This window comes from Tursiops truncatus, chromosome 4 (assembly GCF_011762595.2).
Source record: "Tursiops truncatus isolate mTurTru1 chromosome 4, mTurTru1.mat.Y, whole genome shotgun sequence".
NCBI lineage: Eukaryota > Metazoa > Chordata > Mammalia > Artiodactyla > Delphinidae > Tursiops > Tursiops truncatus.
In genome coordinates this window covers 60,243,605-60,271,387 of record NC_047037.1, presented here as the reverse complement: position 1 = coordinate 60,271,387, position 27,783 = coordinate 60,243,605, and the positions used below count along the sequence as shown (strand labels likewise).

General features: G+C 41.6%; 1 protein-coding gene, 1 long non-coding RNA gene and 2 other non-coding genes across 8 annotated transcripts in view; 1 reads left to right on the top strand and 3 right to left on the bottom strand.

Annotated features, from left to right (window-relative positions):
• Positions 1–640: 640 nt before the first annotated feature.
• LOC117312140 (uncharacterized) lies at positions 641–16,185 on the bottom strand. Of its 2 annotated transcripts, none has more exons than XR_004526327.2 (4): positions 15,955–16,185; positions 6,751–6,929; positions 4,952–5,285; positions 641–2,354 (listed from the first exon to the last, which is right to left on the bottom strand). It is a non-coding gene; the product is annotated as an uncharacterized lncRNA (long non-coding RNA). The 2 variants fall into 2 exon arrangements; XR_004526326.2 differs by having other exon boundaries at positions 4,952–5,263.
• On the bottom strand, positions 4,243–4,374 carry LOC117312246 (small nucleolar RNA SNORA63). Its single transcript, XR_004526504.1, has one exon. It is a non-coding gene; the product is annotated as a small nucleolar RNA SNORA63 (small nucleolar RNA).
• Positions 4,697–4,867, bottom strand: LOC117312274 (small nucleolar RNA SNORA81). Its single transcript, XR_004526531.1, has one exon. It is a non-coding gene; the product is annotated as a small nucleolar RNA SNORA81 (small nucleolar RNA).
• Positions 16,186–21,619: 5,434 nt separating the features above from the next.
• Positions 21,620–27,783, top strand: part of MCF2L2 (MCF.2 cell line derived transforming sequence-like 2) — a 234,221-nt gene continuing 228,057 nt past the window's right edge. For all 4 annotated transcript variants that reach the window (XR_012331396.1, XR_012331397.1, XR_012331398.1 and 1 more), the window contains exon 1: positions 21,620–22,260. Coding sequence is in view for 1 of the 4 variants with exons in the window: in XM_073803931.1 (XP_073660032.1) it covers positions 22,209–22,260 (52 nt within the window). In the remaining 3 variants the exon portion in view is untranslated. The remainder of the gene's footprint in view (positions 22,261–27,783) is intronic.

Sequence of the window (27,783 nt, the reverse complement as noted above, 5' to 3'; positions counted from 1 at the left end):
CAACAGTGGCAAGCATCAGTTCTAGGACTGAGAAAGGACAAGGGTGCTGCTTTTCCCTAGAAATTCATTACCATATTTTTTTTCCTGATACCAATCAAAGCAACTGGTGGAATAGTCACTGTCTGTCAGCATTGTTCTTTTGACAAATTATAAACTGTGGTCAAGAAAAAAGATTGCTTAATAAGTAATTTGTGAGAAGGAGAAAACAAGGATCATACTCATTCCTTCTGTAATGGAATCTACTATAGCAACTCCATGTTATTGTTATGGAAAAAGAAATTTACTGCTTATTAACAAAAAATTTGCTGTTGAGTAGCTACATGGCATATACAAGGAAATGTTTGCCATACCAGAAGAGGGAGGAATCTTACATTCTAATGCTGCTTTTTTCTCAAAGAAGCAGATAATGCTTAGTAGATAGTACTGATGAAATCTGCAGTTGATCAGTCTTTGTGCTACTGCCATGTAGCAGCTAACTTGGAACTATTAAAACTTTTTACGGAAAGCCACGTTCATTGTGTCCTCTGTAATTTTACAACTAGAGTAAAATATTTACTACAGTGCTGTTTTAACCTTTTCCTTTGCAAATATGGAGTTATGGCAAGAAGTACAGATCTTTAAGGAATAAGGACCAAACAACTTTAAAGAAAAAATACGTCATTTTAATTTATTGAAAATTCAATATACAATACAGCAATTTTTCTGAGATTTAACTGTAGGACATGATTGTTGCTGGTGTTTAGCAAAAGACTCTAGTTTACACTTACCACTAATAAAATGCCTTACTGAATAAAAACGATACCAAACAAAATAAATTCAAATATTTTCTTAAAAAATCATTTTAAAGTTAGTTCCATTCAGTCTAATGGCTAACACAATAACAGCAGATATACTAGTTTAATATAATTGGCTGTTTTTATACAGCACGTATCTTTCAGTCAACAACTATATTATTAAATGATAGTGAACACTCAATATAACCATGTGTAGAGAACTAGGAGATAAAATTCTAAGATTTACAACCCCATCTTTTTCTTAAATTGAAGTATAGTTGATTTACAATGTTGAGTTAATTTCTGCTCTACAGCAAAGTGATTCAGTTATACATAAATATGTATTCTTTTTCATAGTCTTTTCCAATATGTTTTATCACAGGGTGTTGAATATAGTTCCCTGTGCTATACAGTAGGACCTCATTGTTTATCCATCCTGTATATAATAGTTTGCATCTGCTAACCCCAACCTCCCAATCCATCTCTCCTCTCCCCACCCCCACTGCCTGGGCAAACACAGGTCTGTTCTCTATGTCTGTGAGTCTGTTTCTGTTTCGTAGGTAGGTTCATTTGTGTCATATTTTAGATTCCACATATAAGTGATATCATATGGTATTTTTCTTTCTCTTTCTGACTTCTTCACTTAGTATGATAACCTCCAGTTCCATCCATGTTGCTGCAAATGGCATTATTTCATTCTTTTTTATGGCTGAGTAGTATTCCATTGTATTATATGTACCACATCTTCTTTATCCATTCATCTCTAGGTGGACATTTAGGTGGTTTCCATGTCTTGGCTATTGTGAATAGTGCTGCTATGACCATAGGGGTGCATGTATCTTTTTGAATTATAGTTTTGTCTGGATATATGCCCAGGAGTGGGATTGCTGGATCATATGGTAATTCTATTTTTAGTTTCTTGAGGAACCTCCATACTGTTCTTCATAGTGGCTGCACCAATTTACATTTCCACCAACAGTGTAAGAGGGTTCCCTCTTCTCCACACCCTCTCCAGCATTTGCTATTTGTAGACTTTTTAATAATGGCTATTCTGACTGGTGTGAGGCAGTATCTCATTGTAGTTTTGATTTGCATATCTCTGATAATTAGCCATGTTGAGACTTTTTTCATTTGCCTGTTGGCCATCTGTATGTCTTCTTTGGAGAAATGTATATTTAGGTCTTCTGCCCATTTTTTGATTGGGTACAAGCCCATCTTTTATAGCTACCCCAACAGTCTAATTCTAAAGAGGATAAAGCCAGTGACTTTCCTCACATGAGCTCATGGCTGAAGTTGCTTTGCTATCAAAATCTATATTTTTGATCTGTTATGAGCATTGAGACAAAACTTCAAATATTTCCCCCAAAAGAAGCATGATGCACCTTGTGATTGCCTATTCACCAACAGCAAGCACTACATTCAAAACCATTTCATCCCAGGAATTAAATTAGGTCATCCACATTCATTGGCATTTCCTCCAGTGTAGTATGGTAGAAAGGCTCAGTGTCACAAAGAATCTTCTTCTTTTCTTCAATGTTTAAGGCCACAGCCTTCCTCCCAAATTGACTCCCACTGCCAATTCTGAACAAAAGAAAAATTATTAATCAGAATATCACTTATCAAGCACTACAAAAAGTACTAATGATATGAGCTACTTGTTAACCATCGGTGGCTGTTTATTTGCCAAGATTATACTTAGAGGACTTCTAATTGGAGTACTAGATCCTAGTCACAATATCTAGAGAAAAAGAAAAGATATCTTTTGTGGTTAGCTCAAAAAGATTCTTCTGGTTGCAAGATCAGATTCTATCAGGTGGCTTGAGTGTTATTACTTACAGAGCAGATGACAGTATTGTGTTTGGGGTAGCGAAATTAAAGCCCCTACCGAAGTGGGCCAAGAGCAGGTGTCAGCCTGGGACAAACATAAATACCAGGGACGAAACAAAAGGAACAGCTGTGTAATCCATTTTGACACAATTTTGGAACTCTAAACTGAAAATATAAACTCTGGAATGTTAACTATTGTTTAGGACTATGCTGTCCAATGCAATAGCCACTAGCTACATGTGGCTATTTAAACTAAAATGAAAATTTAGCTCCTCAGTTGCATTAATCATATTTCAGTAGCCGCACATGGCCTGTCACTACCGTGTTGGGCAGTGCAGATATAAAACATTTCCCTCACTACAGAAAGTTCTATTGGACAGATTTGATCCAGGACTTAAAACATTTTCCAGTGTGGGGGAAACCTCTAAAAATTTATTATGGTAACCCGTATTTATCATTGCTTTCTGCTCAGGTCACCTCATACACTGTAGCAGATGCCTGAGATATGTTTACCACCATAGCTTTCTACTAAAACAGATGATAGAACCAATCAAAAATGTCTTGGCTGGAGCAACTTAAAATACCAAATAACCAGTACAAGAGGAAAACAAATATGAGAATACTGACTTGCTCTTTAACCAAACAACATGCTATTTCACTTATGAATCTATGTCCTAAATCAGGCCAGTGCCATGTCTGAGCATCACCTCATTATCTATTCTTACCAACTACTATATTTTTTGACAAGTTATTTTTATATTAGTAGCAAGACATAATTCAATTTATTTAGTGATAAAGCTACTGTAACTAAGCCAGGGTCAATACAAATTGCCACCAGAAAATGCTGAGAAACATCTTAATTACAGAGGAATCACCAAGAAAGCACAAGACATGAGCAACATGACTTAAAAAAAAAAAAAAGACTCGTGTAAGTTAAGACAACCAGATCTAACAGCATTATTGATTTTCCCTTTGAATATCTACTCTGTAGGGTCCAAAATCTGGGCTACATTTCACATTGTTTTCCCACTGTGTTCTGTTTAACCACGAATATTTCCAAGTACAATTTAAATACGACTTATGTGTTACTACATTTCCTGATTCAAGGTTGTCTGGCTGACAAAATCATACTTGAAAAGCAACACATGAATTTATTTTTCCAGAATAAAAGCAAGTAATTCAATGAAGATGACAAATACTCAACTGAAAATATAGTTTTCATAAGTAGTGGGCAAGTCATAGTTTATAACCATAGACATTAGTTGTACATAAAAATCATGAGCCTGAGATATGATAATATCTGTTCAAATTCTGATTCAAAAAGCAACTTCTATACAATCTTTCAGGGCACAAAATAGTAGCGAACTGCATATATATCACACAGCTCACTGGAGTATGGTCTTTATTCCCCCACGTAGCTTGAGCTGACAAAGATGATGAAAAATCTTCCCCTTGAAACCATCTTTTAGTAGGTAAATATTGTAATTAAATTAAATGCCAGTAAGTCAGTAGTAATCAAAATGCGGTTGGTCCCTTATCTGAATTCCCTCTTGGTAATGCTCTTTCTGTCACCACCTGTAAAATATTAATAAGCCTTAACTCTCAGGAGTCATTTGTTGAGTCAGGGTTTAAATTGGTACATGTGTATGAGACCATGCATCCCTGGCTGCTACAGCACCATGGCTAACAGGGCTTGAAAGGAAACAGTCTTATTTTGAGCAGGGGGCAAAGACAATGCGGCACTTCACAGCTACATTGTAACTAGATCCTGCTTCAGTTTTTAAGGAAATAATTAGAAATTAACAGTGTCTTAAGTAGCAATACTAGGCAAGAACAGCTCTTGCCACATCAGAACTGAAATTCCTGGCATGCGTTTTCTCAGAGCCAGTCTACCCTTTGTCTGTGTTCTGAAAAAGAACAGCCTGTTTACTGGCCGGTCTCTCATATGTCACAAAGAGCATACAATTCCTTCCCTACAGTATTTCAGAGAGGAAAATGTTAATTCAGATCAGAGTCAGAATAAAAAGCCATTTGACTTCTCTATCCCTACCATTGGAAGGAACCAGTTAGAGAAATTCATTCTATTAATTCTGCCTAAATTCTGTACCAAATCTTAGAACAAAATACCCTGGAGTTACCTGCAGTTTTTCTACTATCTGGTATGGTTGTTTTTTTCCTTGTGTTTACTCTGTCAGCTTTATTACAAGCACTAAGACACTACAGATACTAGTTACTGCAATTTTAGCACAGAGATTAAATAAGAAAGTTAAAAAAATAATCCTGGCTATAATTTTTATGTATATCAATTAGAAAAACATTACCCTCTTTCAAAATTATTATAAGATATTCACCTTTTCAGAGGTCAGCTCTTCTTTCTTCACTAGAATTTGAAATGGATTTCTCAGGAACTTTTTTTTTTTTTTTTTTTTTTTGCGGTACGCGGGCCTCTTACTGCCGTGGCGTCTCCCGTTGCGGAGCACAGGCTCCGGACGTGCAGGCTCAGCGGCCATAGGCTCACGGGCCCAGCCGCTCCGCGGCACGTGGGATCTTCCCGGACCAGGGCACGAACCCGTGTCCCCTGCATCGGCAGGCGGACTCTCAACCACTGCGCCACCAGGGAAACCCTCAGGAACTTTTTGAGGTCTTCAGCATATCAATTGGCACTAAGGCAGAAAGCAACACAACCTTAAAAAAGAGACAATGACTATGTTGACATATCAATTATAACAGTTTTCATAATAATACTTAGAGAAATAATGTTTGAGACCAAGCGTCCCTGTCTTACTACAGAACTGAGCTAGACAGAGATTGTAGGACACAATTGCTTTCGGCAGAGGAAAGGACAATATAGCACTTTACAGCTATATTGTAACAATGAACCCAACCTGCCAGCTGCAGAAAAATCACGTGCACACCTGAGTCCTTGTATTTGATTTCTGGTAAATCTCGTGGATTTGACCTTTAATCCTTTGGCTCAACATTTTTACTGGCTTCATCCAAAATAAGCATCTTGATCCATTTTGGAAAGCGAAAAAAAAAGTCTTACTTAAGAGTGGGTTGTGCATAGAGACTTCCTTCCAGAGACTACAGTACAGAAGGAGAGGGGGGAAGAATAAGTTTATGTGAAGAAACCTGACAAACTACCTCAGCCAGGTGAGGTAGAATGAGATGAAATAGAATGAGATAGAATAGATAGAATAGAATGAGATGAAAATGTTACTTTACTTCTGTGGTCTTCCTCCCCAACACCCATAACTACAGTCTAATCTTGAGAAAAACATCAGACAAATTCCAACACAAGTGCATCCTACTAAATATCTGACCACAGCTTCTCAAAATGGTGAAGGTCGGGCTTCCCTGGTGGCACAGTGGTTAAGAATCCACCTGCTAATGCAGGGACATGGGTTCGAGCCCTGGTCCGGGAAGATCCCACATACCGCAGAGCAACTAAGCCCGTGCGTCACAACTACTGAGTCTGCACTCTAAAGCCCGTGAGCCACAACTACTGAGTCCGTGTGCCACAACTACTGAAGCCCACATGCCTAGAGCCCATGTTCCACAACAAGAGAAGCCGCCACAATGAGAAGTCCATACACCGCAACAGAGTAGCCCCTGCTCGCCACAACTAGAGAAAGCCCACATGTAGCAATGAAGACCCAATGCAGCCAAAAATAAATAAATAAAATAAATAAATTTTTTTAAAATGGTGAAGGTCATCAAAAAAAAGGGAATATTTGAATAACTGTTACAGCCAAGAAGAGCTTAAGGAGACATGACAATTAAATGTCACGTGGTATCCTGATTGGGATCCTGGAATAGAAAAAGAACATTAGGTGAAAACTAAGGAAACCTGAATAAATTCTGGACTTTAGTTCATAATAATGTGTCAGTGTTGGTTCATTAATTTTAACAAATGTGCCGTACTAATGTAAGCTGTTAACACTATAGGAAGCTGGGAACTCTCTTCTCAATCTTCCTATAAATCTAAAACTGTTCTAAAAAATAAAGCCTATTAAAGAAAAGTATTAGTATCACCTCTAGATATTCATGCATGGCAACTGGCTTAAACGATTAGAATAATTATTTTCCCTCCCGTAACCCAAATATCACTGGTTAAAATATGCCCTAGGAAAAATATGGCAATACTTACAATGATATATTCTATTTAACACATCAAATGGTCTCCCTGGAGTACCAGGACATCGTGTGCTCCCTCCTCCACCAGCCTGAAGTTTTTGCATTTTATTTTGAACACTGGTTCCACACAATGCAGGCATGACAAGTTGCTCCAACGTAGTAGTATCCAAGTGCCAGAACTACCTTTTGGATCTAAAAGTCAAAAGCTTAAATTATTACGTTACACAAATAAAGGCTCCATCAAATGACTTTCAAAGCACATGGCTAAATGCTAAACTGTTCATATTTAGTTTAAAATTCTGGTCTGCGAACAGCTTTTATGCAGCACAATGCAGAATCACTTCCAAGCTTACAATGCAGACAAATTAAACTGCTTCAAGATAAAATCCCTTTAAGAAACTCAGTAAAAAAATTTTTTTATTGGGGTGTAGTTGATTTATAATGTTGTGTTAGTTTTAGGTGTACAGCAAAGTGACTCTGTTATACATATACATATATCCACTCTTTTTTAGATTCTTTTCCCATATAGGCCATTACAGAGTACTGAGTAGAGTTCCCTGTGTTATATATAAGCATCTCATCTTTAATTAAATTTTTGTGCCTTTTCAAACTTGGGATCCTTAGTTTCCTAGAGATACCAGCTAGATAATTAAAGAACCAAACAATTAAAGAACAAACAGTTCCTACATTTTTCTTTTACGTGTAAGACATGTAAGTAGTGAAATAAGCTCTACATTTACAGCTCCAAGGCAAATTGTTCTGATATGTATTCCTTGATTATCATTCACTTTAAAAATAAATATCTTTCCAATAGGAAACTTATATAGCCCTGATCTTAATAAAGCCTAAAGCTTTGCTAAGAAAAGCTTTATTTCATAGCTAACATAGCAGTAAGCTTTGAAAACAGACAGCAGGCAACAGATGTATCACGAATGACAAAGATTCCCAACTAATTACAGATACTGCATTCTTCATGTTGCAAAATTGCATTTAAACTTAACAACAATAACACAAAGTGCATGTATCCTGAAAGAAAGAAAGCTTTAGTTTCTCAGTCTACTGAGTACAGCCCTGCAAACCATAAATGCAAGCCTAGTTTAATTTGAAACAAAACCAAAAACTCTATGCATGCATGGACAATAGTTTTTAAAAAGGTTCTTTATACTAAGTCATAAGCTGTTCTTCACTTTTGTAAAACCTGAAGCATCTGGGAATTTATGTCCCCCTGGGGGAAGCCCTACATCAGTGACTGAAGGTGGATATACCAGCTTGCTGGCTCCCTAGTGAGGACAAGGGGGATATTCACCAAAGAAACTGGCCTACATGCTCAGTGACTGACACCATCCTCTACTGTTGTGTTTCAGTATCAAGTAGAGCTCTCTATTGTGAATACTAAAAAACACTTCATCATCTCATCTTATTAAAGTCATGAAAGACTAAAAATGAGCACTTGTTCCAGAATGAGGCAGATCAAAGAGACATGACAACTAAATTCAACATGTGATCCTGGATTAGACTATAGACCACTAAAAAAGCAGCTTTTCTTTTCTTTTTTTTTTTTGTCCCACCCCAAACCAGTTTTTCTTTTGGTAAAATGTACATTTGTTGGACAACTGGCTAAATCTTAATAAGTCTGCTGATTAGATAATAATATTGCATCAAAATTAATTTCTTGATTTTGATAACTGTACTATGATGTAAGAGAATGCTATTTTATACATAGTTTTTAATGCATGTCAATCTGTCTCCTCATTTGGCATAGCACTTTTCCTTTTTCCCTACCATTTCTTCCTTCATTAAGAGAGGTATCAGTTTCCAAACACTGGGATGAATGTTTATAATGGAGCCTCTACACCGTTTGTTTTTGGTGTGTTATCACAAGTCTGTTAATCAATGTTCCAAAGTTCTATGGGAAATGTGGGTTCAACACTGTACCTTCAAACCACTGAAGGATTTGCAAATGATATTTTATCATTTTCTAGTATAGTATATAACCTGGCTTTAAACTCTCTTATTTCACACTTCCAGTAAGTTTTAACACCATATTTTCTATCAAGTTGATACGTAGCTGTTATCATCTACTATTTTAAGACCACCATGTCTACTCGTCACTGTGTAGATCATTATGAGGGCTAAGATTTATGTAATATAAAAATAGGAGTACTGTGTCAATGGAGAACTGAAACTAAACTGTCACCCAGTTGAAACCAGACTATCAAACCAAACTGTCAACTAGTTATTTTATCTTTTATGGCAAAATTGCCTTATGACCACTTGGTTATGCAGCAAAAATGTCTACAGCAAAGATGCTTATGGCAAAAATACCAGACACATACCACAGATGTTTGAACCTTGTGAATATACTGAAAACTACTAAATTGTAAAATTTGGGGTAACTTCTATGATATATGAGTTATATCTCAATTAAAACCATTTTTTTTGTTTTGTTTTTGTTTTGTTGTTTTTTTAGAGAAATAGGAATGCCACTTAGTAGGTTAAAGCATTTGACCAGATGATGGTGTTTCTGACCTAAGTGTGTGGTGGTATTGGGCAGAATGAATTAATTAGATTAAAAAACATGTAGGCAATAGAATAGCACTTGGTGATTACTCAGATGTGGGTGGAACAAAATGAGGGGAGGGAGAGGGAGAGATGTTCAAGGACTCCCAAATTTCTGACATTAACTTTGTGGGCAATGATGTTATAATCTACTGAATTATGACAGTCTGCAGGGAAAAGCAGGATTAGCACAGGATTGTGAGTTAAATTTCAAATATATTGAGTTTGGGGTATCTGTAGCACACCAAGTGGAGATGTTGAGTAGGCAGTTGAACAACATGTGATGTTCAGAAGAAATCTGAGTTAGAGACAGAATATGGGGGTTTTCAACAAAGCTATAGGAGTAGATGAGATCCAGAAGATCCCACTTCCAACATAAAGTGTTGAGGAGTTCCAACATCTAAGGGTCTGGTAATCTAGCAAGAGACTGAGAAAGAGAAGAGAGAGTAAAAGGAAAACTAGACTTACTTAAAAGAGAAGAGCCAAGAGAAGAATTTATTCTAAAAGAAGGGTGTGACCTAAGAATGGTTGGCAACCTTTTTCTGAAAAGGGCCAGATAGATTAAAAATATATTTGGCTCACAGGCCACATAAAAACATGCTGAAGCTGGATTTGGTTCACATGCTGTAGTTTGCCCAAACACTGGATTAGGGTGTTAAATGTTGCTAAGAGGTCAAGAATCCATTGGCTTTAGGGACAAGAAAATTATTGGTAACCTTAGCAGGAATAGTTTCAGGAGAGGGGTGAGGACAGAAGAACAACAGGTTGAGAAGAGAATGGGAAGTAAAGAAATAGAAACCTCAGGGTAGACAGTTCTTAAAAAACTGATTAAAAATGGGAAAAGAAAGAGAGTGTTAGGTGCGAGGAAAAACAGGGACTTACTCCCTGAAGAAGAGACTACGGAATATTAAAATACTGGTGGGAAGGATTTAGTAAAGAGGGAGTGGTTAACCATCCAGGTGATAGAAGTGATAACTGATGGTAGAGATCCCTGAGATGGTGAGAGGGGAAGGATTCAGAGCACAGGCAAAGGGACTAGACTTCGATGGAAGTTGGATGGCTGCAGATGAAGGTGGGTGGGCAGCTTTGCTGGCAGGAAGCTCAGAAGCTTGGGTATTCTATTTTCTCAGTAATATTGAGACCATTTGCTGAAAATGGCTTATTAGGGATGTCACAGGCTTGAAAAAAGTGAAGAGGATTTGAAACAGCAGTTGCATAAAAAGGAAGAATGAGGGGGCTAGAGAAGCACAATGGGCCTGCTGTGCAGTGTGAAAACCCAGGTGAAGTTGACTACCATGAATTTATTTTAGTACCAAGTCTTTCAAGTGTGCAAGTTTCTCCAGCTCTTCTGGGAGGCTTGCTGCAGGCAGAAGAATACAGACAGTTGGATTCATCTATGGCTGAAGTTTTCCCTGTTGGATAACAGCTAGTAATAATTGGTAGCATTTATAAACCTTGGGGATGACAGAGTAGGTTTTCGTTAGTTATGATTTTAGAGATAAAGTCTCAGATATGTTAAGTGACTTGTTTACGATCACGTGGGTAATAGTGAGTAGTTGCTAAGATTAGACCTTCAGTTTTCATAATTCCACATTCTCTTCAAGGTGGTGGCAAAGTTTTGTAGTATTTTTGGAGAAAAACTGGGAAAAGTTCCCAAGAGGAATTTTAGAGAATGGTTTGTAAGTGAACTATGTTAACACTGTAAATGCTAAGGAAATAAAACAATATACAAAGAAATATAAAACTCCTACGAAGCTTGACATTTGGTTTTTAAAATATACTAAGTCTACTTCACCATAAACAGCTGACCATAAACCTACTTTCTGGCTTTATCCCTCACCCTGTAGTCATTTTCTTTCCCTTGGGGCTTGTTAATGTTTCTTCCTGTTTATAACACAATGACAATGAAAACCATATAAAATTATACATGGGGAGCAATTACTGAGACTAACATATAAATATTTTATTATATTAGCCTGGCTTACAGATATTGATTTGGTAAAATTGGTATATTTTGGTCTAAGGTATCTGTTTTAACTATTATTGAACAGTACATTTCTTTTCACTGAAATTCACAATATTCATAACATTCTTAATTACCTGGCTTTTTTCAACTTAAAATTAAAATATTTAGGGAGGTGGAGTCAAGATGGCGGTGTGGGAAGCCGTGAAGTTAGCGTCTCCCCACAGCTAGGGTGCCTGCCGGCCGCTGGTGGCGGGCTCTGATGCCCAAGAAGATGGGAGGAACCCCAAAGTGAACCAGTAGGAGGTAGGGGGACTGAGCGGGGAGGAGAAGTGGAGGCAAGACAGGAACGGCGCCCCTGAGGCTGGGGAGATCAGGAGAGGCAGGTGGGAGGGGCCCTCTGGGAGGAGCGGGAGAGGAGTGGAGAGTGATTGCCCCACCCACTCAGGCACGGGGAGCCTGCTGAGTTCCCAAGCTGGTGGGTCCTGGGGGTATAGGACGGGGGGGTGGGGGGGGGGGGTGGAGATCAGGAGAGGCAGGCGGGAGGGGCCCTCTGGAAGGAGTGGGAGAGGAGTGGAGAGTGATTGCCCCACCCACTCAGGCACGGGGAACCTGCTGAGCTCCCAGGCCGGTCCCCTGCCCTCCAAGGGCACCCCCCACCCCAGCCTGCCGAATTGGTCCTCTGGGCATAGGAGGGAGGCCCGGGGGCCCCCCCAGGGAGGGGCCCTCCCAGACCAGAAGAGCAGGAGAGGAGAGGAGGATGTTTGCCCCACCCACTGGAGCCCAGGAAGCCTGCCCCCCCCGCCCGCTTTTTTCCCCTCCTCAACACATTAAAAGGATCATACACCATGATCAAGTGGGATTTATCCCAGGGATGCAAAGATTCTTCAATATATGCAAATCAATCAATGTGATACACCATTTTAACAAATTAAGGAATAAAAACCACATGATCATCTCAATAGATGCAGAAAAAGCTTTTGAAAAAATTCAACACCCAGTTATTATAAAAACTCTTCAGAAAATGGGCATAGAGGGGATCTACCTCAACATAATAAAGGCCATATATGACAAACCTACAGCAAGCATCATACTCAATGGTGAAAAACTAAAAGCATTTCGACTAAGATCAGGAAAAAGACAAGGATGTCCACTCTCGCCACTCTTTTTCAACATAGCTTTGGAAGTCCTAGCCACAGCAATCAGAGAAGAAAAAGAAATAAAAGGAATACAAATTGGAAAAGAAGAAGTAAAACTGTCACTGTTTGCCTATGACATGATAATATACATAGAAAATCCTAAAGAGGCCACCAGAAGACTACTCGAACTAATCAATGAATTTGGTAAGGCTGCAGGATACAAAATTAATGCACAGAAATCTCTGGCATTCCTATATACCAACAATGAAAAATCAGAAAGAGAAATTAAGGAAACACTCCCATTTACCACTGCAACAAAAAGAATAAAATACCTAGGAATAAACCTGCCTAAGGAGGCAAAGACTTGTACTCAGAAAACTATACAACACTGATGAAAGAAATCAAAGATGACATAAACAGATGGAGAAATATACCATGTTTCTGGATTGGAAGTATCAATATTTTGAAAATGACTATACTACCTAAAGCAATCTACAGATTCAATACAGTCCCTATCAAACTACCAATGGCATTCTTCACAAAATTAGAACAAAAAATTTTACAATTTGTATGGAAACACAAAAGACCCTGAATAGACAAAGCAATCTTGAGAAAGAAAAACGGAGTTGGAGGAATTAGGCTCCCTGACTTGAAACTATACCACAAAGCTACACTAATCAAGACAGTATGGTACTGGGACAAAAACAGAAATATAGCTCGATGGTACAGGATAGAATGCCCAGAGATAAACCCATGCACATTTGGGCACCTAATTTAACAAAGGAGGCAAGAATATACAATGGAGAAAAGATAGCCTCTTCAATAAGTGGTGCTGGGAAAACTGGACAGCTATATGTAAAAGAATGAAATTAGAACACTACCTAACACCATACACAAAAATAAACTCCAAATGGATTAAAGACCCAAATGTAAGACCAGACACTATAATACTCTTAGAGGAAAACAGGAAAAACACTCTTTGACATAAACCACAGCAAGATCTTTTTTGACCCACCTCCTAGAGTAATGGAAATAAAAAAAAAAATAAACAAATGGGACTTAATGAAACTTAAAAGCTTTTGCACAGCAAAGGAAACCATAAACAAGACAAAAAGACAACCCTCAGAATGGGAGAAAACATTTGCAAATGAAACAACAAAGGATTAATCTCCAAAATATACAAACAGCTCATGGAGCTCAATATTAAAAACAAACAAACAATCCAGTTAAAAAATGGGTGGAAGACCTAAATAGACATTTCACCAAGGAAGACATACAGATGGCCAAGAGGCACATGAAAAGATGCTCAACATCACTAATTATTAGAGAAATGCATATCAAAACTAAAATGAGGTATCACCTCACTCATGCCAGTCAGAATGGCCATTAACAAAAAATCTAGAAACAATAAATGCTGGAAGGGGTGTGGTGAAAAGGGAACCCTCTTGCACTGTTGGTGGGAATGTAAACTGATACAACCACTATGGAAAACAGTATGGAGGTTACTTAAAAAACTAAAAATAGAACTACCATATGACTCAGCAATCCTACTACTGGGCATATACCCTGAGAAAACCATAATTCAGAAAGAGATATGTACCACAACGTTCATTGCAGCACTAGTTACAATAGCCAGGACATGGAACAAACCTAAATGTCCATCGACAGATGAATGGGTAAAGAAGATGTGGCACATATATACCATGGAATATTACTCAGCCATAAAAAGAAATGAAATTGAGTTATTGGTAGTGAGGTGGATGGACCTAGAGTCTGTCATACAGAGTGAAGTTAAGTCGGAAAGAGAAAAACAAATACTGTATGCTAAAGCATATATATGAAATTTAAAAAAAATGGTACTGATGAACCTAGTTGCAGGGCAGGAATAAAGAGGAAGACATAGAAAATGGACTTGAGGACGTGGGGTGGGAGGGTGAAGCTGGGGTGAAGTGAGAGTAGCATCTACATATATACACTACCGAATGTAAAATAGTTGGCTGGTGGGAAGCAGCTGCATAGCACAGGGAGATCGGCTTGATGCTTTGCATGACCTAGAAGGGTAGGATAGGGAGGATGGGAGGGAGGCTCAAGAGGGAGGGGATAGGGGGACATGTGTATGCATACGGCTGATTCCCTTTGTTGTGCAACAGAAACTAACACAGTATTGTGAAGCAGTTATACTCCAATAAAGATCTATTAAAAATATAGTTAATTATTTAATGATTTATGCCAAAAATTCACATTTACTAAAAGTCAAAGTATAATGGCTAATCATAGTTAAAATTAACTAATTTCAGTGTCCCAGGCACTTGACAAGAATTTTATACAACAATCCTATGACGTGGATACAATTATTATCATTTCTATTTTAAAGAGGAAATGGAGGCCCAGAAAGATTACATAACTTGCCTACTGCCATCAAAGTGGCAAAGCTACGCTTTGAACCCAGGTGTGTCTCATTCCAGAGTACACTTCATTGCCTTAATCACTACCTTGACAGTTTAATACAGTTTCTTCCCCCAAATATAAAGTAAACGCCACAGCAGAGAACCTGAATATAAAACAACTCTCCAGCCCCTCTGAAAGATAAATTTGCTTTTGTTAAGTAGATTCATTCCAACAATTATAAGAGCTCCCCAGGAAATCTTTCTTTGAATTGCACACCTGAGAGGGACAACAGAACTGAAATTGGCTTTTTTTTTTTTTTTTTTTGCGGTAGGCGGGCCTCTCACTGTTGTGGCCTCTCCCGTTGCGGAGCACAGGCTCCGGACACGCACGCACAGCGGCCATGGTTCACGGGCCCAGCCGCTCCGCGGCATGTGGGATCTTCCCGGACAGGGGCACGAACCCGTGTCCCCTGCATCGGCAGGCGGACTCTCAACCACTGCGCCACTAGGGAAGCCCTGAAATTGGGTTTTAAAGTGTCCTGGCCCCATTACTTACTGGTTGCATAACCTTGGATTAGACCTTTTGGGTTTCATCGGAACACGGATTATAACACTCCCCATACAGGGAGTGCTATGAAAGGACACTGTAAATGGTTAGGAGGTGTATAAATGGTATTCTTGCCTAGGATTGCCAGATAAAAAACAGGACGCACAGTTAAATTTCAGACAAATAAAAAATAATGTTTTATATTTTAATTTTATTTGATATCAGAGACATATTTTTACTAAAAAAAATTGTGTTGTTTTTCTGAAATTTAAATTTTAGCTAGCATTCTGTATTTTTATTGCTAAATCTGGCAACCCTATTCTTGCCCGCATAGGTAGGGGAGCACGGAGGATGGCAGGCCCAGCTCCCTTCCCCCCACCCCCACCCCTAAGTGGAGAAAACGAAGGCAAAGGGCGGGCTGAAGAGTGAACCTAGGGAGGGGAAAGAAAGGGAAGGGCTGGGTGTAGGAGGACTCCTTCTCAGGGGTGGGACTGAAAGCAGAATCCCCTGACAAGCAGATTCTACCGAGCCTCCGGTACCTCCGCAACTCTTTCACAGCTCAGGCCGGCCAACACCCCACGCCCCCATCCCTGGGCAGAAACACAGCCGTCCTACCACCCACCGTTGCCTCGGCAGCGGCAGCGGCAGCAGCAGCAGCGGGCTCTGGAATGACTGCCACTGGTTCCTCTCAGTCGCCACCAGCAGCATCGACACCACAGAGGCCGCCGCCATGTTCCTGGAGCCCGGACGCTTGTTGAAGTGCGGCTGCGTCTCAGATGTCACCCAAATCGTCCCTCCATACCGCATAGAAGTCTCTTGTCCTCCTCTGGTCTCCATCCAGTCCGAACCAAGAAATAGCCAATCCGAGCGAGGCATTCGGGAGGGGGCGTCACCACTAAAACCAATCAAAGAACAGAGCAGAGCTGCAGTAGCGGCGATTGGCCAATGAGGCTGCGTGCCCGCGGGGGTGTGGTCGCTGTTTCCTCCGCCCCTTGGGCTGGGATCCAACTGGGGTAGGGGCATGCTGTGTTTAGCCTCCTTAGGTTGCCTGCGTGTGCCATGGATGTTTCCTTCTGTGGGGTTCTTTTCCTCTCATGGATTCCAGGGCGAAGAGCCCTTCAATGACCTTTAATCTTCAGAGTTTTTTGAGGGGAAGAAGAAAGGGGAGCTGTCCTAAGATATAAAAGGGTGTGGGGTAAGAAGAATACAAAATTTTATAATGTTTTCAAAAATGTGAAAACATGTATTTTTTAAAAATCCTCCTCTTAATCGTCTCATAATTGAAATTACAGAATTTTAAGATAGACTTAATTTTTTTCTATAATGCTATTTTTAAAAATTGAGATATAATTGACATAGCGTTGTGTAAGTTTAAGCTGTACAACCTGTTGATTTGATACCTTTATATATTGCAATATGATTACCGCCATAGGATTAGCTAACAATCCTTTCACATCACATAATTATAATTTCTTTCTTTCTTTATTTATTTTTGGCTGCATTGGGTCTTCGTTGCTGTGTGCGGGCTTTCTCTAGTTGTGGTGAGCAGGGGATACTCTTCGTTGTGGTGCGCGGGCTTCTCATTGCGGTGGCTTCTCTTGTTGCAGAGCATGGGCCCTAGGCGCGTGCGCTTCAGTAATTGTGGCGCATGGGCTTAGTTGCTCCGCGGCATGTGGGATCTCGAACCCGTGTCCCCTGCATTGGCAGGCGGATTCTTAACCACTGCACCACCAGGGAAATCCCTATAATTTCTTTTTTGATGAGAACATTTAAGATCTACTCTCCTAGCAACTTTAAAGTACATGATACAGTATTGTTGACTATAATCACTAATGCAGTGCATTAGATTTCCAGAACTTATTAGTCTTCTAGTTGCAAGTTTGTAGACTTTATTTTTTACAGCAATATTGAGCATAAAGTAGAGCTTTCCCCTTCCCCCACGCATGCATACCCCCTCCCCAATATTAATATCCCCCACCAGAGTGGTACATTTGTTACAATTGATGAACCTACTCTGACACATCATAATCGCTGAAAGTCCTTAGTTCACATTAGCCTTCACTGTTTTTTGGGGTTTTTTTTCTCCTTTATTTATTTGGCTGCGTCAGGTCTTAGTTGCGGCACACAGGGTCTTCGTTGAGGCGTGAGGGATCTTTCCTTGCAGCACTGGCTCTTTGTTGTGGTGTATGGGCTTCTCTCTATTTGTGGAGTGTGGGTTTTCTCTCTCTAGTTGTGGCACATGGGCTCCAGGGCGTATGGGTTCTCTCGTTGAGGCTCGAGAGCTCAGTAGTTGTGGTGCGCAGGCTTAGTTGCCCCGCGGCACGTGGGATCTTAGTTTCCCCACCAGGGATTGAACCTGCGTCCCCTGCACTGGAAGGTGGATTCTTTATTACTGGACCACCAGGGAAGTCCCAGCCTTCACTCTTCGTGTTGTACTTTCATGGGTTTGGAAAATTTTATAATGATATGTGTCCACCATTATAAATCATAAAGAGGTTTTACTGCCCTAAGAATTGTCTGTGCTTTGGCTATTCATTCCTCCCTCCCCCATAATCCCTGGCAACCACTGATCTCTTTACAGTCTTTATAGTGTTGCCTTTTCCAGAATGTAGTGTACTTGGAATCATGCAATAAGCAATCTTTTCAGATTGACTTCTTTCACTTAGTAATATGCATTTAAGTTTCTTTTTTTTTTCATGGTTTGATAGCTCATTTCTTTCTAACACTGGCTAATATTCCATTGTCTGAATGTGTCACAGTTTATTAATCCATTTACCTACTGAATGACAGGTTGCTTCCAAGTTTTGGCAGTTGTGAATAAAACTGCTACAAACGTGTAGGTTTTTGTGTGGACATAAATTTCTAACTTTTGGATAAACACCAAGGAGCACAATTGCTGAAATGCATGGTAAGAATATGTTGAGTTTTGTAAAAATCTGCCAAACTATCTTATAAAGCACAATTTTCCAAATTATTTGCAATCCCACCAGCAATTAATGAGAGTTCCTGTTGCTCCACACCTTTACCAGCATTTGGTGTTGTCAGTGTTTTGGATTTGGGCCATTATATTAGGTGTGTAGTGGTATGTCATTGTTATTTAGTTTGCATTTCCCTGATGACATATGATGTGGAGCATCTTTTCATATGCTTATTTGCCATCTGTATATCTTGAGGAAGTGTCTGTGAAGGTCTTTAGCCCATTTTAAAAATCAGGTTATTCTTACTATTGAGTTTTAAGAGTTCTTTGTATATTTTAGATAACAGGGCTTTATTTTTTAACAGAGAGATATGTTTTTCATAACTATATTCTATCAGCCCATAGCTTCTCTTTTTATTCTCTTGATAGTATCTTTCACAAAGCAGAAAGTCTTCATTTTAATGAAGTCTATCTTGTCAATTCTTTCTTTCACGGATTGTGTCTTTGGTGTTGTACCTAGAAAGTCTTCACCAAACCCTAGGTCATCTAGATTTTCTCCTATGTTATGTTATAGGAATTTTATAGTTTTGTGTTTTACATTTAGGTCAGTGATTCATTTTGAGTTAACTTTTCTGAAGGGAAGAAAATTGTTCCATACCACTTTTGTTTTAATTATGTAATTTATGTTGACTATGTCATGATGTAAATTTTAGATCATACTGTGGTTTGCAGTCTAAGAATTTTGAAGAGCTTCGCTCTAGGCCAGTGGTGGTCCCAGGACCAGCAGCATCCGTCATCCTGTGTACTTGCTAAAAATGCAAATTCTCAGGTCTCATCCCACACTACTGAATCAGAATCTCTGGAGATGGGGACCAGGAGTTTGTATTTAAAAACATCACCTGTATTTCCAGGTGATTCTGTTAGTTGGAGAACCACTGATCTAGACTAAACTGGGTGGCCCCAATGGTGCCTAACCTCACCTGTGGCACCCAAGGTGGGTCCTTTGTCTTTCTCTTCATTGTTGGAGGCAGTGCTGACGATCCACTAAAAGGGAGGTAGAATCTACTTTGGCAGTGCTTGGAGGGTAGTTTGTCTTTCCAAGCTCGGGCAAATCCTTACCTGAAGGCAGAGAATGGTCTAGATTCATAAGATAAGTGATACACAGTTTGGTTCTTGTGCCAGCAGCATCTGCAAAATAAGACTAAAGCCCTAAAGGGTTATTGTGGGGCTTAAATGATGTTTGTGAAATGCCTACCATTATACCAGGTGGCACAGAGCAGTCACTTACTATATGGCGGTGGTAGCTGCTATAATTGACACTGCCTATCACAACCCTGAGCATATAATTGATGTTCAATAGATGTGACTGATTATTAATTCATTCATTAGAGAGGAAGGCAGGCTATTCTGACTTGTTCCTTGATTTTGCCATATATTAGAGCAATGTGATTTGTCACAGACAGGAAATAAATCATAATTAGAAAAGATAAAGAGAGGCACAGAAGGGAGGAGGGCAGGGAAGGAGAGAAGGCAGGAAGCATGTCCATATTCACAAGAGCAATGGAGATAGTAACTGTTTTCTCAGAGGAACAAGGAGGTATGGGCTATTGAAAACTACACTCATTTCTTCTTAGTTACAGTTACAGGATTTCAGAACTGGAAAAGGGAACTTGGAGATCACAGACCCACCCTCTCATAGCCCAGGTGAAGCAGTTGAGGCCCCAGGAGAGCGTGTATTAGAAATGGTGGGACAGAACTGGTTTCTGAGGACAGCCACTGCCTGTTACATCTTGCTATAAAGTCAGCCAGTTCATCTCCATGGAAACCTCTGAAGATTGTGAAGGTACAGATGTGGGAAGGAGACCAGCCTTCTGAGTGTGATTTATTTCCTTTCTATTTCTTTCTTTTCTCTCTCATTCCTATTCATAAGCTTCACCTGACTCTTCTTGCTCTTCCCATTCTCCCGTCCCTTCCATCCATGATTCTTACCCATAAAACCTGGCTTAATCTGAGAAGCTGAGGTCACTGGATCTGCAAAGTCCAGCATGTCCCACATTATCAGTCTGCTTAGCAATATGCTGGTTTCTAGGGGTCAGTTCACAGTTGGCTCTGACTGGTCACCAGGTACTGACTACTACCAACAGAAAACACCTCATTTGGTTTCTCAAAAATACTTGTGACCCTTGAAGAGCCAGATACTACCGTGGAAACACAACCCAAAGCTGTTTTACTCCTTTGGGTCTTTAATCCCTTTCTGAATTTCTCGCAGGAGGTTGCTATGAAAATGGTTGCTCTACTTGTGCAGGCAGAGTGCAAAGAGCCCAAACATCACAGGAGAGAAGAACCTCTGCACAAATTTCGCGTAGCAGGTGGACTAACATCATCTCTTAACCACAGCCCACAATTGTTAGCAGAAAGCATTTTAAAACGTCCCCAAACCCCTGGGATGAGTGGCTATTACTAGAAATTGAATCCGAGGTGTTTGTTTGGGGTTTGGCTTTTTACATGCCAAAGAGGAAAGCTGAGCTTCCCGGAATTGGCTCAGAACCTGTGGGTGGTCCTGGCACTCTCGCGACAGGGTCCCCCCTTTTAGGAATGGACTGGGGGACAACCTGACTAGATTCTCGTTTGCTCAGGCTTTTCACGTGGAGCTCTACTGAATTCGGTTAGTCCGTCTGTCAGGTAGTATCTGGAGCCACCTAAGGAAGCCCCGGGACAGCGTCTACCACTGGATAGTTGCGGATCCGATGCTCTCCGCAATGGCGCTGTGCCAGAGCCTTTCCAGGAGGGCGCACTGGCGCGCCTGACAGTTGGCAGACGGAGCGGGGGCGCACGGGAGGAGCTGCACAAAGGAAAAGGCCCACACAGTGGAGACACACGTACGCACACGCGTGCGGAGCCAGGTCGGTGCACAGCCCGCGCCCCCGGCTCTAAATGCGAGTGTGTCCAGTGGACGCTGATAACTGAATGAGACAACCGCTAACAGGGGGAAAAAAACTCCAGCCACCGCCCCTCCCCCAAGCCCGGAGTCAGTGGATGGGACGGGCAGCTGGGCCTCAAACAGCCTTCCTTCCAGAGCCCCGCGGGGCGGCCGCAGAACTCCCTGCCAGTCCCTTTCTCGCCTAGGTTTCTCCGCAGATACCTGGCGGGGAAGGAGGAGAGACAAGCCAGGGAACCGAGCATCTGGCGTTCAGAACCCCGGTGCTGGCGGGCGCACCAAACTTGCTGTCTCGTCTCCCACAATTGGAGGACAGATCTTGAATCGCCCCCATTCTTAGAGGAATGGGCGCACCTGCCCCACCCGAAACAGGGCGGTGCTCTCGCGCGTGCGCGCCTCTCCGGGAGCCTCGGGCACCGCCCCCGGGCGGGGAAAGGTGGGCGCGGAGGCGGGAAGCGCAAGGGCGCGCGGCGACGCTGGGTGGGCTGCACGGCTGAGTCCTGAACACCTCAGCTCCTCTGCCTTCCGCACCCGCTGACTCCGCGTGCCCCCTGCGCGCTGACAGAGCATCCTTCATCCCGGCGCGACCTTCCCGGGCGGCAGCGCAGGACATCTGACCACAAATCCAGAAACCCATGCGCCCCCTCGGCCCGCGACGCCAGAGCGCCGTTACAGCGAGATTGGGGCGACTTGCTTTTCTCCTCTCCGGAACTGCCGCTTCCCTCTCTCGTAAAGCCAGTTGTCAAGTTGGAAAAGCCGCTCCACCTCATCTTTAAAATAACCCCCTCCGGGGCGTGGCTGGCGTCCTCTAACCGCGCGGCCCTGGAGAGTTGGCCTTGGCTGGGAGTGACTCTCGTTTTGTGCCTGAGGAGAGCGAGGAAGAGTGTGAGGGCCGAGCATCCTCGCGAAGAGATGCCTTTAAAAAGTCATCCATAGCATCAGTGGAAACAGTTTTGTGTTGCTTTGTTTTGTTTATACCGAGTGGTTTTTCGGCGAAGTGCTGTTTTGGTTAAAAGAAGAAATGGCCCCTCAGGAGTTCACCCGGCGACTGACCACAGTGATCGCTCGTGTCGGTAAATGACGCTTAATTCTAAGTTTTATTAATGGAGGGTGGGCGCGTTGCCTGGGACCTGGTCTCCCCCCACCCCGCCCTCCGTCGCAGCCCTGGGATGGTCGAGGGGCGCCTGCCCAGCGTGTGGGCCTCGCTGCCTCCGGTGCTGCTCTGTAACAGGCGTCCCTGGGGTGCTGCGCTCGCGGCCTTGGGCGTTCCCCGCGTCTGGCGGGGCCGGAGCAGGCCATGGGGCAACAGCCTTCACCAGGCAATTGCCGAGTCTGTTGAGCGCTAAACCCGGGGCTAGTTGGCTGTTAGGATCTGTTACCCGCTGCTGACCGCGGGCAGGGGTGGCCAGTTGTGTAGTGATTGACCCGATACTGAGAAAGGAGAGGGAACGGGAGGAGCGAAGGCCGGTGCTTTACAGCAGAAATCGCTGTCAGGCCACTGGAGGGTCCTTCACGAGACAGCGTGCCGGAATGCAGGGCACAGTAGAGGGCCGGGGCGCAGTCCAGCTCCCTGGCCTGTTCTATAGAAGTACGGCCTGGAGGTGTCGCCCGGCCCCAGGTGAACCCCACTGAGAAACCTCTGCCAGCCCCACGAGACTGAGCAATTCTAATCCTCTTCCATGAGTTCAAAATGGGGAGCAAAACATGCGTGCCTTCCTCCTGAAATAAGGGTTGTGGTGGAAAGACAGGCCCTATACCGTAAGAGAACATTGAGACAGCGGCAAGGAAATTCCTCCTTAACATTTTCTCCCCCACCCCTTCCCTGGACCTCCTCAAATAAAAAAACACATTCAGGTTCAGATCCTTTGGATTTAGATGACTAGAATTATCCCGATAATTCTCTCTGTTGCTCACTTCACTTTGAGACCCTTCTGTGAATGCAAATCAGTTTTTATTGAAGTCAGGAAGTTTTTTTCTCAGTGTTCCACGCATTTGCTAAAACTGCCTTTTTGGTATTTATATGATAAATATTGCTTCAATTAGTGAGCTGTTATTGCTCTTTGAGCACACTGGTTCAGTGTGTTTAGTGCAATAATATACATCTGGAATGATACACATGTGATATATTTTGTGAAGATGATTTGTATGGGGAGCCTCATTAAGTTTTAAAAAATGTTTCTGGTGCCAAATGTGGCCACTGAACTGGTTTTTTTTTAAGACAGAAGGTCAGTATAATCTTACCAGAGAAGGCCGAATGTGACATACTGATGAAGATAGGATAAAATAAAACAGAATTTGTAGTTTGAAATATATTGAATGCTGAGATGATTGAGCTAAATACCAACGTGTGCAAGAAACTGTGGTGCAGGAAAGAGCAGTGGACTGGGTGTGTGACCATCTCAATTTGAATTCTGCTCTGGACAAGTCATTCCACCTCAGGCTGGAAAATGGGAATTTTAATAATCCTTCCCCACCCAGCTCAGTATGCTTGTAAGATAATGTGGGTGAAAACACCATCTAACCTGTGAATGTATTATTGGTCCTGTCCCTGGGCCCTTTGCCACTAAAGATCTTGGGCAGATCACTGGGCCTCTCTCAGGGTGAAGCTTCCCATCTCTTAAACGAGGAGGTAGACTTGGATGATTATTAAGTTCTCTCCTGTTTCTTTTTTTTTTTTTAATTGGGGTATAGTTGTTTTAAAATGTTGTGTTAGTTTCTACTGTACAGCAAAGTGACGTAGAGTTCCCTGTGCTGTACAGCAGGTTCTCATTAGTTATCTATTTTATACATATTAGTGTAGATATGTCAATCCCAATCTCCCAATTCATTTCCCCCTTTTCCCTCCTTGGTGTCCATACATTTGTTCTCTACATCTGTGTCTCTACTTCTGCCCTGCAAACTGTTATGTCTGTACCATTTTTCTAGATTCCACATATATGCGTTAACATATGATATTTGTTTTCCTCTTTCTGACTTACTTCACTCTGTATGGCAGTCTCTAGGCCCATCCACGTCTCTACAAATGACCCAGTTTTGTTCCTTTTTATGGCTGAGTAATATTCCATTGCATATATGTACCACATCTTCTTTTTTTTTTGCGGTACGTGGGCCCCTCACCGCTGTGGCCTCTCCCGTTGCGGAGCAAAGGGCTCCGGACGCGCAGGCTCAGCGGCCATGGCCCACGGGCCCAGCCGCTCCGCAGCATGTGGGATCCTCCCAGACCGGGGCATGAACCCGCGTCCCTTGCACCGGCAGGCGGACTCTCAACCACTGCGCCACCAGGGAAGCCCCCACATCTTCTTTATCCATTCGTCTGTTGATGGGCATTTAGGTTGCTTCTATGACCTGGCTATTGTAAATAGTGCTGCAATGAACATTGGGGTGCATGTGCCTTTTTTTTTTTTTCACATTTCTTTTTTTTTAAATAAATTTATTTGATTTATTTATTTTTGGCTGCGTTGGGTCTTTGTTGCTGTACGTGGGCTTTTCTCTAGTTGCGGAGAGCGGGGGCCACTCCTCGCCACAGTGCACAGGCCTGTCACCACAGCGGCCCCCCTCACTGGGGAGCGTGGGCTCCAGATGCACGGGCTTCAGTAGTTGTGGCTCGCAGGCTTCAGAGCGCAGGCTCAGCAGTTGTGGCACATGGGCCTAGTTGCTCCACGGCATGTGGGATCCGCCCGGACCAGGGCTTGAACCCATGTCCCCTGCATTGGCAGGTGGACTCTTAACCACTGCGCCACCAGGGAAGCCCCGCATGTGTCTTTCTGAATTATGGTTTCCTCTGGGTATATGCCCAGTAGTGGGATTGCTGGGTCATATGGTAATTTTATTTTTAGGTTTTTAAGGACCATACCGTTCTCCATAGTGGCTACACCAGTTTACATTCCCACCAACAGTGTAAGAGGGTTCCCTTTTCTCCACACCCTCTCCAGCATTTATTGTTCTTAGATTTTCCGATGATGCCTATTCTAACTGGTGTGAGGTGATAACTCATTGTAGTTTTGATTTGCATTTCTCTAATAATTAGTGATGTTGAGCATCTTTTCACGTGCCTCTTGGTCATCTCTATGTCTTCTTTGGAGAAATGTATATTTAGGTCTTCTGCCCTTTTTTTTTTTTTTTTCTTTTGCGGTACGTGGGCCTCTCACTGTTGTGGCCTCTCCCATTGCGGAGCACAGGCTCCGGACACGCAGGCTCAGTGGCCATGGCTCACAGGCTTAGCCGCTCCGTGGCATGTGGGATCTTCCCAGACCAGGGCACGAACCCGTGTCCCCTGCATTGGCAGGCGGACTCTCAACCACTGCACCACCAGGGAAGCCCTCATTGGTTTTTTAGTAGCATGTTGTTTAGTCTTCACGTGTTTGTGTTTTTCCTATTTTTCTTCCTGTAATTGATTTCTAGTTTTATACCATTGTGGTCAGAAAAAATGCTTGATATAATTTCTATTTGTTGAGACTTGTTTTGTGGACTAGCATGTAATCTATCCTGGAGAACGTTCCATGTGCACTTGAAAAGAATGTGTATTCTGCTGTTTTTGAATGGCATGTCCTGTAGACATCTATTAAGTCCAATGGGTCTAATGTGCCATTTAAGAGTATTGTTTCCTTATTGATTTTCTGTCTGGATGATAATGTCCATTGATGTGAGTGAGGTGTTAAAGTCCCCTACTATTACTGTATTATTGTTAATTTCTCCCTTTCTATCTGTTAGTACTTGCTTTATGTATTTAGGTCCTCCTATGTTAGGTACATATATGTTAATGAGTATTACGTCCTCTTCTTGTATTGATTCCTTTATCATTATATAATGCCCTTCTTTGTTCTAGACTTTTTTTTTTAAATTAATTTTTTATTTATTTATTTTTGGCTGCATTGGGTCTTTGTTGCTGTGCGTGAGCTTCCTCTAGTTGCGGTGAGTGGGGGCTACTCTTTGTTGTGGTGTGCGGGCTTCTCATTGTGGTGGCTTTTCTTGTTGCAGAGCATGGGCTCTAGGTGCCCAGGCTTCAGGAGTTGTGGCTCATGGGCTCTGGAGCGCAGGCTCAGTAGTTGTGGCGCATGGGCTTAGTTGCTCTGTGGCATGTGGGATCTTCCCGGGTCAGGACTTGAACCCGTGTCCCCTGCATTGGCAGACAGATTCTTAACCACTGTGCCACTAGGGAAGCCCTAGACTTTGTTTTAAAGTCTTATTTTGTCTAATATGAGTATTGATAGCCCAGCTATCTTGTTTCCATTTGTATGAAATATCTTTTAAAATCCTCTCACTTTCAGTCTGTGTGTGTTTTTAGCTGTGAAGTGAATCTACGGAAGGCAGCAGAAGATGCCATGTTTTTTTATCCAGTTAGCTACCCTATGTCTTTTGACTGGAGCATTTAGTCCATTGACATTGAAAGTGACTATTGGTAGGTATGTACTTATTGCCATTTTGCTACTTGTTTTGTTGTTGTAGTTCTTCTCTGTTCTTTTTCTTCTCCTTTTATTTTCACCCCTTGTGGTTTGATGATTTTATTTAGTGGTGTGCATGTGCTTCTTTCTTTTTAGTTTTCGTGTATCTATTGTAGAATTTGTATTTGAGGTTACCATGGAGTTTATATATGTTGACCTATAACTATATATATATATATTTTAAAGTGTTAGTCATTAAGTGCAAACACATTCTAAAAGATCTACATTTTTTTATTCCCCTCATGTTTTGTGTTTTTGATGTCATATTTTATATGTTCATGTTTATCCCTTTACCATATATTATAGTTATATTTTTACAATTTTTTTGTCTTCTAATATTTGTACCAACTTATTTAAGTGGTTGATACATAGCCTTCACTGTATATTTGCCTTTACTAGTGGGATTTTTCCTTTTCTATAGATTCATACTTCTTGTTGTAGCCTTTTCTTCTCCACTTAGAGAAAACCCTTTAACATTTCTTTTAGTATCAGTTTAGTATTGACCAACTCTTAATTTTTGCTTATCTGAGAAGTTCTTTCTCTCTCCTTCAATTATGAATGATAATCTTGCTGGGTAGAGTATCCTAGGTTGTAGGTTTTTCCCTTTCAGCATTTTAAATATGTCATGCTACTCCCTTCTGGCCTGCAGAATTTCTGCAGAAAAATCAGCTGATAGTCTTACGGGGATTCTGTTATATGTGACTTTGTTTTTCTCTTGCTGCCTTTAGAATTCTGTCTTTAACTTCTGCCATTTTAATTACAGTATGTCTTGGTCTAGGTCTCCTTGGGTTCATCTTGTTTGGGACTCTTTGCTTCTTGTACCTGGATATCTGTTTCCTTCCTCAGGTTTGGGAAATACATTTTTGACTCCTTTCTCTCTCTCCTCCTTCTGGGACTTCTATAATGCAAATATTGTTATGCTTGATGTTGTTCCAGAGGTCCCTTAATCTATTCTCATTTAAAAAATTTTTTTTATTTTTGTTGTTCTGATTGGGTGATTTTCATTATTCTATCCTGATTACTTATGTGTTCTTGTGTATCACCTAGTCTGCTGATAATTCCTTCTAGTGTGTTTTTCATTTCAGTTATTGTATTCTTCAGTTCTGACTGGTTCTTTTTTTATTTCTAGTTCCTTGTTAATAGTCCCACTGTGTT